Below are 12,783 nucleotides of genomic sequence, written 5' to 3' on the forward strand. Positions count from 1 at the left end.
GTGCTCAGACCCCCCCCAGAGACCAGTGCTCAGACCCCCGCCCAGCGCTCTGTGCTCAGACCTCCCCCAGAGCCCCGTGCTCAGACCCCCCCCCAGAGACCAGTGCTCAGACCGCTTCCCCATCCGCCCCAACCCCCCGTGCTCAGACCTCGACCCCCCAGCGCTCTGTGCTCAGACCCCCCCCGAGACCAGTGCTCAGACCCCCGCCCAGCGCTCTGTGCTCTGACCTCCCCCAGAGCCCCGTGCTCAGACCCCCCCCAGAGACCAGTGCTCAGACCGCTTCCCCATCCGCCCCAACCCCCCGTGCTCAGACCTCGCCCCCCCCAGCGCTCCGTGCTCAGACCTCCCCCAGAGACCCGTGCTCAGACCCCTCCCCCCAGGGCTCTGTGCTCAGACCCCCCCCAGAGACCCGTGCTCAGACCCCTCCCCCCAGCGCTCTGTGCTCAGACCGCTTCCCCATCCGCCCCAACCCCCCGTGCTCAGACCTCGCCCCCCCCAGCGCTCCGTGCTCAGACCGCTTCCCCATTCCCCCAACCCCCCGTGCTCAGACCTCGCCCCCCAGCGCTCTGTGCTCAGACCCCTTCCATCGCCCCCAGAGCCCCGTGCTCAGACCCCCCCCAGAGCTCCGTGCTCAGACCGCTTCCCCATTCCCCCAACCCCCCGTGCTCAGACCTCGCCCCCCCAGCGCTCTGTGCTCAGACCCCTTCCATCGCCCCCAGAGCCCCGTGCTCAGACCCCCCCCAGAGACCAGTGCTCAGACCCCTTCCATCGCCCCCAGAGCCCCGTGCTCAGACACCCCCCCCAGCGCTCTGTGCTCAGACCCCCCCCCCAGACCAGTGCTCAGACCCCCCCCCAGGGCTCTGTGCTCAGACCTCCCCCAACCCCCCGTGCTCAGACCCCCCCTAGAGCCCCGTGCTCAGACCGCTTCCCCATTCCCCCAACCCCCCGTGCTCAGACCTCGCCCCCCCAGCGCTCTGTGCTCAGACCCCTTCCATCGCCCTCAGACCCCCCCCAGAGACCAGTGCTCAGACCCCTTCCATCGCCCCCAGAGCCCCGTGCTCAGACACCCCCCCCAGCGCTCTGTGCTCAGACCCCCCCCCCCGAGACCAGTGCTCAGACCCCCCCCAGGGCTCTGTGCTCAGACCTCCCCCAACCCCCCGTGCTCAGACCCCCCCTAGAGCCCCGTGCTCAGACCGCTTCCCCATTCCCCCAACCCCCCGTGCTCAGACCTCGCCCCCCCAGCGCTCTGTGCTCAGACCCCTTCCATCGCCCCCAGAGCCCCGTGCTCAGACACCCCCCCCCAGCGCTCTGTGCTCAGACCCCTTCCATCGCCCCCAGAGCCCCGTGCTCAGACACCCCCCCCCCAGCGCTCTGTGCTCAGACCCCTCCCCGAGACCAGTGCTCAGACACCCCCCCCAGGGCTCTGGGCTCAGACCTCCCCCAGAGCCCCATGCTCAGACCCCCCCCCAGCGCTCTGTGCTCAGACCCCCCCCCAGAGACCAGTCCTCAGACCCCCCCAGCGCTCTGTTCTCAGACCCCTTCCATCGCCCCCAGAACCCCGGGCTCAGACCTGCCCATGCTTGTTCTTTTGTTTTTCATAAGAACAAGGTTGTCTTTTGCATCCGTCCTTACAAAGGTGTTGTCTTCCTTTCAATTAAATCAAAATTTTCCCCCTCTGAGTTTCTGCCCAAGGCCAGCAGAGAGCGGACCTGACTTACTAGCTTTCCACAGGGCCCTAAGGAGCAATCAGAAGAGAGCTAAGCTTTTTTTCAAATGAAGATTTGGGCAGGGATTTGCAAAGGAACCTCAGAGGGTTCCCGCTGCCTGGCTCCTACTGACTCCAGTGAGATTGGAATGCTGCACTCCCATTGACTCCATTGAAATCCCTTTGTTAGTGTAAGATTCCTTATCCTCACCTTGGGCCAAAAGGGGTAAAATCAGGTGGAAGGATTCTATCAGGTGGCCATCCAGTACTCTAGGGTGACCAGATGTCACGATTTTATAGGGACAGTCCCAATTTTGGGGTCTTTTTCCTATATACTCCCCACCCCCATCCTGATTTTTCACATTTGCTGTCTGATCACCCTACAGTATTCCTTCCATGTCTTCCCTAAGCACCACAGGATGAATGTCTGCAGCATTGTGTGGTTGGGTGCTTAGCCCGGAAAATGTTGAGATGGAATGGATGGGGCACACATTTTGTTTCAGCACCCTCTACTGTGGTGAGCACAGTCTCTGTCTTCTCACCTGTGTTATCTGAGGCTCAGCTGTTATTTAGAACCACCTGCTCAGTGCTGGAGCAGCTAATGTCACCAAAAACTACATTGTTTCTTTTGTGTTTTCTGTGACTTGGCTGACCAGCCCAGATCCCTATGCAGGAGGTCAGTTAAATGGGGAATGTGCTACAGAGTCCTTTCCCTTTGTATTGAAGTCAGAGTGGGCTAATCAAATTCATTCCCAGCTATAGAACTCTTACAGGGAAAGATGCAAAAACCTGTGCTACCACAACAGAGCCCCAAGAAACAGGCCAACATGCCTGGGAACAAGTTAATGCTGAGGATGGGTTTTTGGTTCAGTACCTTGGTGGTGGTGGTATTTCCCCTCTTCATCTCTCTAATTGTGTGTACTTTGTTTATTTGCAGACTATCACATCACATACTATTCTCGGTAGTCCCCAGCTCTGAGAACTTCACGTGGCTTCCCCAGCTCTGGGAGTGTCACAAATAGGCGGGTTCAAATCAGTGATTTGGCAGACAGGCAAGAAGAGCCAGCATAAATGTTGCACACATGCACCCTTATTGGTGCTTCTCTCTTCTCCCTCCCCCTGACCTTTCCTCCACTATGCAGCCAGTAGCTGCTGGAAACCCAACCCCAGAGGGAGGGGAAACAAGAAGTGTTCCTTCCTGAGCTACTGAAGGGATCCTGCGATTAAATGCAGACACAGTCGTGGACTGAGTATTGAACCCAGGGCAGGTCTGAACACCAGCAATTGGACTAACCCACTCTCATGTTTTGCAGGGTCAGGCTTGTCAGTCGCTTATCTACGTGGAGCCCTGGCACCAATCACAAGCTGTGGAAGCTGGGCTGCTTCCTGCCTCAGTGCCCAAAGTTGAGCTGTAGAGGAACCAAGATGTCTGCAGGTCAGAGTCAGAAAGCTGAGACCTGGGACAAATGCACCTTACTAGAGCTGAAGGTGCCCTTTGCCAGGACTGAAATTGGGACCTTTTTCCAAGAGCAACCCAGGATTGGAAACCAGTACCTAGAAGATGCTTTTCTTCAGCGTTACTTGAAAACACACCTGCCATTCCAGGTTTGACCTGTGTGTGTATGTGTTGTGTGTGCAGTACAACCCCCTATTGCTGAGACTGTGGACACCTTTTCAGTCTGTGGGCATTGCAGAACATAGGTGCTGGAATTTGCAGTGCTGGGAGTGCTGCTCCACCCACTGGCTTGAAGTGGTTTCCATTATATTGAGGGTTTACAGTTTGGTTCAATGGCTCTCAGCACCCACACTTACGGTGACCAGATGGGATGAAGAAAATATCGGGACACATGGGGGGGGAGTCCCGCCGGCAGAGCAAAAAAAAAAGAAAAGAAGGCGGAGTCCTGCTGGCGGAGCAAAAGCAAATAACCAGGAGTGCGAAATATCGGGACAGTCCTGATTTTATCGGGACGTCTGGTCACCCTACCCGCACTATCCAAATTGTTCCAGCTCTCCTGCTGCAGAGTGAAAACCCTGTATATCACTGATCCCTTAGCTCCTTTATTGCTGAACCATATATCATGCACGGGTGGATTACTGGTGCTTTCTGACTATCCATTCATTTGTCTTGAAGTTGTGATGAAAAATGGTGATGGGACATGAGCATGTTCCAGCAGAAGTGAAAAGGGTTTAACAGAGTCTTTTGGGTAGGTTTGGGTGAGACATGACTCCTCTGTTCTGTTAGGCTATTAATGCCTTCACTGCATGCCAAGCATGGAGTAAACAATCAGGGGCTAAGTTAACCCATGGTAGCCTAACCCAGGCTGTGTTGTTGTGTTGTCATGCCCCCCATCAGCACTGGTGCTGCATCTGGCTCTGACAAACAATGCAGCTATCTAGGCATGTATCCCAGGGTTCACAGCACCACATCTCTCTGTGCTGCTGTATGCTCACATTTGCAGGATGTTGTGGGACAATTTGTCTGCCTGCTCTGGTAGCTGCAGGCTCCTGCACAGACTTGGTAGTGGACATTGTTGTAAAAAAAATATATGGAGATATACCTATCTCATAGAACTGGAAGGGACCCCAAAAGGTCATTGAGTCTGGCCCTGTGCCTTCACTAGTAGGACCCAAGTACTGATTTTGCCCCTAGATCCCCAAGGGGTCCCCTCAAGGATTGAATTTACAACCCTGGGTTTAGTAGACTAATTCTCAAACCACTGAGCTATCCCTCCCCCCAAAAATATATATGGAGATATACCTATCTCATAGAGCTGGAAGGGACCCTGAAAGGTCATCAAGTCCAGCCCCCTGCCTTCACTAGCAGGACCAAGTACTGATTTTTGCCCCAGATCCCCTCTCAAGGATTGAACTCACAACCCCAGGTTTAGCAGGCCAAGGCTCAAACCACCAAGCTATCCTTCTCCCCATGTCAAACACCAGAGTTGTGTGAAGCTGAAGAAATGACAAAGCAGAGGAGAAGCAATTGATTTCTGGTCACGGGACTTATGGGAAGGGATTGGAAGACCATCATGTCTTGATTGTTATGACTCTGTTGTCACTGCAGTTACCTCAAGGTAGTAATACATGTAGATAATACTTAGTTCTGCCATGAGTGCAGGGGACTGGACTAGATGACCTAGCAAGGTCCCTTCCAGTCCTGTGATTCTATGTTAATTGCTACGCTGGGGTCTGATGTAGAGCTCAAGGAGAGGTGGCTACCTCACTGTATAGGACTGATAGAGGAGAGCAGATGTGTGAACCCAAAGAGTGTTAAGGGGAAGATCCACAGCTGGGCCTGAGTTAAGTCTGCATTGAAGTGAAAATTTCCAGGAGAATAGGCACTGAGATGCCTGCAAACCCTGCTAAGCCATTCTTTTTCTCTTGCTCTTAATTTAACTACACTTTGCGAGCAGGGCACTTAAGGAAGTTCCCCTCAGGAGGAAGAATGTGTCCATTTCAGTCTGCCACTGGAATGAATGATCAGGAGTTCTTGTGTCTGCCCTTCTGCAATATCAGTCACTAGGCTTTGTGTTTGCCCTTAGACAATAAGGCCAGAGCTTGGCATTGTATGGGGTCACTGCAGATGGGGGCTGGATTTGCAGACCTTATGCAGAGTGATCGATGTTCTCTTTGTATCATTGAGCTCAGCTCTGTAGGAATCCCCAGTGAAGTTTGGGGATGGGACAGAGAAGGAATGGGGAGTGTGGCTTATTAACCCTATGAAAGGGGGCATACACTGGCTCCACAGGCTATTGTAGTTTTTCAGCTATTGGGGGCCAGATCCTTCCATTGTTACCCATGCTGAGTAGCACTTGACTCTGATTTGTTCCACTGCAAGTCATCTTATTGCTTCTAAAGCTAGGTATTACTCAGGGTGAAAAGGGTGGGAGAATCTGGCCCTCAGTGATTGATCTGAAGCTCTTTCTGTCACTGTTTGGTCTATTCTTTCGCTTGACCCTGCCATAAAGCCATAGTCCTGTGTCTGTAACACTGTAATGCCTGCTTTGGGGATTTGCTTTTTTGACAGCTGTGCCTGTTGCTAAAGAGAAGGATGAGGTGTCACAAAGACAGCATTGCAACAATGCTGCCAGATCAGGTGTATGAACAGGGCCTGAGAAGGAGGATGCCCTGGTTAAACATGAACACCTTCTTTACTGGCACCTGTGGCAAGAATATTTTGAAGCCCCGTGAAGAGCTGATGGATTCATGCTTTCATTCTGATGTGTGTCCCCTGGTGTGAGAGCTCTCCTCTGAAGAGAGAAAGTGGCTGGGACAGTATCCAGCAAATCGCTGCAAGATATTTCATAGAGTTACATATTTGGCCACAGAGAGGCAGTGTTGTCCCACTACTGAAAGGGAAGATCCAAGCTTAAAGACCCCTTACTTAATGCAACAGGGGTCTGGTGATTGCTGCATGAGACAGGAAATTGTACAGGAGTGTGTGAAGCTCTGCACGTGCCATCCAAATACCACACTGGAGCCTGAGTCTCCATGCAGCTGTGTTCAGAGGTGATTAACAAAGAATGCTCTTAGGGTGGTGGTGGTGGTGGAAGATCTGTTGATTCCAGGTACTCTATCATGATTTCTGGCAACTGGAAGAAAGTGTATGTTCTCTTTGGCTGCAAAGTCCAGCTGCAATGAAGTCCCCTGTAACTCCCAGCTGTGAGCTTAAATGTCTTCTTTCAATGCAAAGAAAACATGATGGCTACCATTGAATTTAACAGCCTTCCAGTAGGAGTAGTGGGGCCAAACAACCTAACTAGTCTTAAAATGGAGTTTGATAAGTTTCTCATCAGGATTATATAATGAGGTTGCCTGCAATAGCTGGAATCTGGACTCGGTGACTCAAGAGGTCTCTTCCAGTCCTGTGTTCCTATGTGTGCTTATTGTTGGTGCTGGGGGAGCCCATCTCTTTCTAGGGAAGCTTATTCTGTTTCTAGTGGTGGAAACATATCTGACTGTAAAAGTGATGATACAGATTTGTGAACACTTGGTTTCTGCATTGCTGAGCTTCCCCATCACCGAAAGAGATGGAACTCCTCCATCTCTCTGTAAAATGCCCTGTAGCATAAGGGATCACCTCTCTATCATCTCTGTCTTAAAGCATTTCTAACACACCAACCATTGGGCTGTCCGAGCACTGAATACGGTTAAGCACTGAATGAGGCTGTATGGCAGTTAGTGAATTCTGCTTTGGACTAGATGGTTAGTGGATGATCCTAGTGGAAGTGCAGCATTAAGATGCTGCTGGGATGTTATAGTCTATGGTCACAAATGCAGGGGCAGTGATCTCTTTCTACTAGGTGGTAGGCAAAGAGCCTATTAGAACTCTTGGGCACCATCCTGAATTACAAAGTTAATTGTGGCAGGTCCATTTGGAGTGCGTGTAAATTACCAGGCAGGTTGCCGGTCTCTCACTCCTGGAAGGCGGGGGTGGGGGGCACTGTTACTTGGAGGTGAACAGAGCAGTGCACTTGGGGTTTGCTGCAAGCTCACGATCATGTTTTACCTCCAATGTCCCTGCCTAGTGAGATGCCTGGCAACGTTTGGAGACTTGCTTAGTGAGGTCCTGCTCTGCTTCTCGACTGAGATTAACAGCTACCGAGACCCAGGGCTCTTGCATTTCCAAAGCAAATTCCAGAACAGTGAAGCACATGCAACTTGGATTCTTAGACTGTGCCTGTAAGGCACAGGCCTGTTTAGGGGTCATGGAAGCCACCTGGCCCTAAGAGGCCCTTGTCAGGGGCTGCCTGGGTGCCCCAAGTGTCCAAGGCCACTCTGCCTAGTGGCTATAGTCCCCAGTATCATTGCCCAATGGCAAGAGTCAAGATCCGCTCTGCCTAGTGACTGTAGTCCCAAGGCAGGGGGCTAGGGGAACCCAGGCTCACCCTACTCCACTGGGTTCTAATGTAGACCATATCCGTGGCCTAGGGTCTGGTACCTTTATTTACACCCCCAAGTTACTTCCTATCCCTGGTATCTGTACTTCCATTGGGGTCACAGTGTCTTGGGATCTCTCCTGGCTTCCTCTCTAGAGCTCCTTCCCCTGGTGACAGCAAGTTGTCACCCTTGGCTCCTACAGTTGATGGGCTTCCAGTGACTTGGCTAAGAGGCTCAGTCCCAGCGGCCCCTGTTACCCTAGTACCAGCGTGTCTCACAAGCTTGGCAGTACTTAGCCTCACAACACTTCTGTGAGATAGGACAGCCTGATCCCCATGTTATAGATGGGAACTGAAGCACAGGGAGAAGTGACTTGTCCAGGTCCACACAGGGAGTCACTGGCAGAGCTGGGAATGGAACCTAGGTTCCCCAAGTCCCAGGCTAGGGCCCAAACTACTGAACCATCTTCCTTTCCTCATCAAATGGAGCGGTAACTGCTCCTTCCTCTCCAGATGGCGCTGGCAGACTCTCCCGCTAGGGTCCCTGTTGTCAGTAAATGAGTGCCTGTGTGCTGCTCTCTCAGGGTCTGGTGGATGGTAAAGCTCTGTTGTCTTCTGGAAAATCCAGAGGGGCAGCCAGGGTGATTTGCTTTGCGAGAGGGGAGCATGGAGGCAGTGTGACAGTGGAGTGACACTCTGATCCTAGGCTAAGAGAGAGGCTGCTGTCCCAACTCGTAAGAGATGCCATCAAAGAGCAGGCCAGAGGGGACAGGATGGGCAAAGAGATGGTTAGTGCCATCCAGGAACAGGTTCCATCCTTTGCTTTGACAGATATTTTAGGGACTGCCTGCAGGTTCCTCACCCCACCGAGTGTGTTCTGAGGTCTCCGTGGGGCTGCCTTGCAGGTGCTGGAGAAGGTGAGTCTGGATCTGGAGAGGTTTGGGGCCCGTGTGGCGGCCGAGATTGACTCTCTGGGGCGTGAGTGCGAGTTGAATCCTCCTGCACTGCAGCACTATGATGCTTGGGGGCGGCGTGTGGACCACATTGTCACTTGCCCAGCCTGGAAGAGGATGAAGGAGATTGCAGCGGAGGAGGGGCTGATCGCTGAGGCCTACGAGAGGAAATACTCCATCTGGAGGTAACCATATGGGTATCAGAACCACTCCACAGTCTCAAGCATGTGCACCTTCTAGGGCCCAATCCTGTGCAAGGTGCTGGGCGCCTCTTGCAGGTTAAGCTTCGAAGGTTGATGTTCAGCACATCACAGGATTGGGTCCCCTGTCTTCTCATGGGTAATAAATGCTGTATAGGCAGACTCACCCCTACCCCGCCAGAAAGAACAGCAGTGTTTCTGCCCACTGTAACACACCACCTCATTATCAATCAGTCTTCAATGCCTATAATTTTTCATAATCTTCTATCATGTCACCATGCTCCTTCATTGCTCCGGGGGCCTAACTCACCCACACACTCCAGCTTGACACACACACACACACACACACACACTGCACTGGAATACTCGGACATAAAACTGGAATAACAGAGGGCTGGATCTGGCTCACCGGTAATTTTGAGGAGCTCCAGCCCCAAGAGAGAGCTCTCAGTTATTACCATGCTCTAGAACTGCACTCATTGCATGCTATCTACCAGGGCACAAGCCTGGGGCTCATTTGTGTCCTGGTTCTACCAGCCTTTGGGCCAGGACTCTGGTTCCTGCTCTCTCTGTCACAAACTGGTTTGGATTGGAGACTGTTCCTCCTCTACTCGCAGAGCTGGGTAGCCCTGATACTCTCCAGTTTTTGTGGCTGCACCCACTTCTCTCTCCATATTGGGAACCTTTCTCCTTGCTACAGCTGAATTGCTGTGGGGCATGTTTATCCCTGATTTCTTTTTTTGGTAGCCGTGTGCAACAGGTTGCCAAGCTGTACCTATATGCACCTTCTGCTGGCCTCTTCACCTGCCCGCTGGCCATGACTGATGGAGCAGCTAAAGTCATTGAGGTAAGAAAGCAGCTAGTCATTAATCAGCACAGGCTATTTCATTGCAGGTGTCTGCATTCATTGCAAAGGCAGCATGGCTAGGGTGGACTGGGAGATCCTCTAGGATGGACCAGTTGATTGTGACTGACCAATTGGTGACCACTGCTCTAGCTGTTACTGTAATGCAAATAATAAGTCTTCCAGCCACTTTCATTTCAAGGCCATGAGTCCCTGATTCTCCATTGCCTTGCATCTTGTTCATAGAATATCAGGGTTGGAAGGGACCTCAAGAGGTCATCTAGTCCAATTCCCTGCTCAAAGCAGGACCAATCTCCAGACAGATTTTTGCCCCACATCCCTAAATGGCCCCCTCAAGCATTAGAACTCACAACCCTGGGTTTAGCAGGCCAATGCGCAAACCACTGAGCTATCCCTCCCCCCTTCAATCATTTACACTTGTGCAAAGTGGGTGCTAAATGCCATGGCAAGATCCTCAACTGGTGTAATTAGCTGAGCTCCATTGATTTTCCTGGGCTGAGGACTTGGCTGGGTTTGCACAGGTGTCTGTGCCTACACAAGGTACAGAGCAGGGGAGAATCAGGCCCTGAGCTCACCAGCATAGTTTGGCCTTTGTACAGTGAGCAAATAATCCTAAGGGCCTTGTCCTCCCTCCAGCTTGCTGTGTGCTGGTGATGTACATTGTACCCTGGTGCACAGGCTGCTGGGGAAACTCTTGGGCCAAATCTCTAGAGAGGCTGAAGTCAGGGGGAGCTGAAGGCGCTCCCCCTGACATCAGCACCTCCCAGGACATGTCCCTGTGTAATGGAGTCTGGATCTTATTTCTGTACAATGCTACTGTCAGCCCTCTCCCATGGACACGCTGGGCCATTTCCGAGACTCTCTGCAGCAGTCACCAGACATACAGGGATTCAGGACATTGAAAGATTCCCTGCCCTGGTTGGAGTTTGCCTATTCTGACCCAGGGACAGGTTCCTGGATGACCCTCTGCAGCTTGTGAAGGCAATTGTTTCACAGTGTTTAAGGCCAGAAGGGACCATTAGATCACCTAGTCTGACCTCCTGTATGTCCCAGGGCGCCATCCCCACCCAGAGATGCCTCTATGGAGACTTTACTTAGACTAAAGCATTTCAATCCTAAATTGTGTGTCACAGTGAGAGAACGGGAGACACTGAAATGCCACCAGTGCCCGAGGCCCTGCAATGGCAGGAAATTGATTAGGTGGGATATGCCCAGGTGGTCCCAACAGGTGATCCATGTGCCATGCTGCAGAAGGAAGTGGGGAAAAAAACCCAAAGCCCTTGCCAATCTCACCTAGGGAAAAACTCCTTTCCAACCTCAACTCTGGATATCAGTGTGACCTTGAGCACGTGAGCAAGACCCACCAGCCAGGCATCTGGAAATAGGATTCTCTGTACCACCTCAGAGAGCTGGGCCAGCCTGTTTGGTGTCCTGTAACTAGCTGTGGCTGATCTCTGATGCCTCAGAGGAAGGTGAAATCCTCTCCCCACCCCCTCCATGAGTGTGGTCAGTGAAATATGTAGATGGCCTTTCTGGATCTTTCTCTCATGAAATTCTTGGTTTTCTTCCCCCCGCAACAGTCTCTGGGTATTTCCGGGCCCCTAGCGAAAGCTTTTGGCCACCTGACATCACGCGACCCCAAGAAGTTCTGGACCTCTGGCCAGTGGATGACGGAACGCAAAGGAGGCTCTGATGTTGGTAAGTGTCACAGGTTGAAAGTGGCTCCAGTGGAAGCGCTCTGTATGGCCGCATTTCTTTAATAACTGACAAGGCCGATAAGACCACAGTAGGCCGTGTTAACAATAACGTAAAACAATTGGGGCTGTTTTCAAAACCATGTAGTGGATTAAAACCAAGGGAAACCATGCATCTGACACCCCCTGCGCCCCCAGATGGTCTGACAATCTCTCTTGTTGCCACCAACACACAACAAAACAGATCTTCCAGGCCACTACCACACACCCACTCAGCTGTCTAGAGCCACGGACCCTCCACAGAGAATGCCCTGCGCCCACCTCTAGAAGCTCAGCTCTGAACACAGGCAGCAGAGGTGTTCTAGCCAGCATCTGTTGTGATGGGACAAAGAACTCTGGAAGACCCTGTTTCAAATGCTAGTCCTCTTCTCTTGTTCCCAAGCAAATGTTGGCGATATGGGGCTTTAAGGATGCAGAGAAACCTCAGTGCTGCATATTGGAGACAGAGGACTTTGGGAGGGGAGTGTTCCCCTCAGCAGATCCTGGAAGGTTAGGTGTAATTCCCTGCTGGGAGAAATGAAAGGGCCAGCTGAAGAGTGAACACTGTTGGGCGAGGCAAGACTGCAGGGCTCCTGGGTACAGAGTGCCCGTTGCCATTCTTGGTGGAATGGGAGCCGTGGTAGTGTTGCATCATTATGCCTATAAGTCAAGCTCATTCCTCTCCTATCAGTGCTGCCAGTATTTGCTGTTAACCTGGAGCAATTGGTCTGAGCTGCTAACACTCTAGCTGGGCTCCTTTTCTATGGAGGTGTGAGTATTTCACCCTGGTTGCACTTCACCCAAGGACAGTGAAGAGGATTAGTTGCTGATCCGTGTTTCATCTTGACAGCGCAGAGCAAAGAGGTGCTGCTTAAGCCACAAGCCAGAATTGCCTGTCACAGATGCTTCCCCTAAAGTCAAGATCTTGTGCTCTTTTCTTGCAGCTAGTGGCACAGAGTCAGTGGCCAGAGAGCAGCCAGATGGCACATATTGCCTCTACGGCTTTAAATGGTTTACATCAGCCACTGATTCAGACATGACGCTGACCCTGGCAAGGATCATGGATGCTCAGGGACGTGTAGAACAGGTGAGTTTCCCAGTGGAGCCCGGGAAGGTGGCAGAGAAATTGTTTTCCTCCCCTTCCATTCTTCATCACAGCCAAATACTCCTCATTCAGCCTATGTAGAACTCCCTGCAGTGAAGGGATCTCTCACATGTCCTTCTACATAGGGCTCCAGAGGCCTGTCCCTGTTCTTCTTGGAGGTGCGAGATAAGGAGGGGAAGCTGAATGGCATTGAGGTGCAAAGGCTGAAGGAGAAGCTGGGGACAAGGCAGGTGCCGACAGCTGAGCTGCTGCTGGATGGATCCAAGGCACATCGGGTATGCAAGGGGCAGCAGTGGAGAGATCAGGCGGCTCTCCCCTACTCAATGGGCTGGGCTGGCAGACA

At 52.2% G+C, this 12,783-nt stretch overlaps 1 protein-coding gene across 4 annotated transcripts in view; it reads left to right on the top strand.

Annotated features, from left to right (window-relative positions):
• The first annotated feature begins 2,869 nt into the window (after positions 1-2,869).
• The window catches only part of LOC128824526 (acyl-CoA dehydrogenase family member 11-like), a 40,219-nt gene continuing 30,305 nt past the window's right edge, over positions 2,870-12,783 (top strand). For 2 of the 4 annotated variants that reach the window (XM_054006112.1, XM_054006114.1), the window contains exons 1-6: positions 2,870-3,310; positions 8,490-8,722; positions 9,485-9,584; positions 11,183-11,300; positions 12,280-12,422; positions 12,566-12,715. In XM_054006112.1, the coding sequence (XP_053862087.1) occupies positions 3,008-3,310; positions 8,490-8,722; positions 9,485-9,584; positions 11,183-11,300; positions 12,280-12,422; positions 12,566-12,715 (1,047 nt within the window). In that variant the 5' untranslated portion in view covers positions 2,870-3,007. The remainder of the gene's footprint in view (positions 3,311-8,489; positions 8,723-9,484; positions 9,585-11,182; positions 11,301-12,279; positions 12,423-12,565; positions 12,716-12,783) is intronic. The other 2 variants (XM_054006113.1, XM_054006115.1) reach the window with 1 other exon arrangement.

This window comes from Malaclemys terrapin, chromosome 16 (assembly GCF_027887155.1).
Source record: "Malaclemys terrapin pileata isolate rMalTer1 chromosome 16, rMalTer1.hap1, whole genome shotgun sequence".
Taxonomy (NCBI): domain Eukaryota; kingdom Metazoa; phylum Chordata; order Testudines; family Emydidae; genus Malaclemys; species Malaclemys terrapin.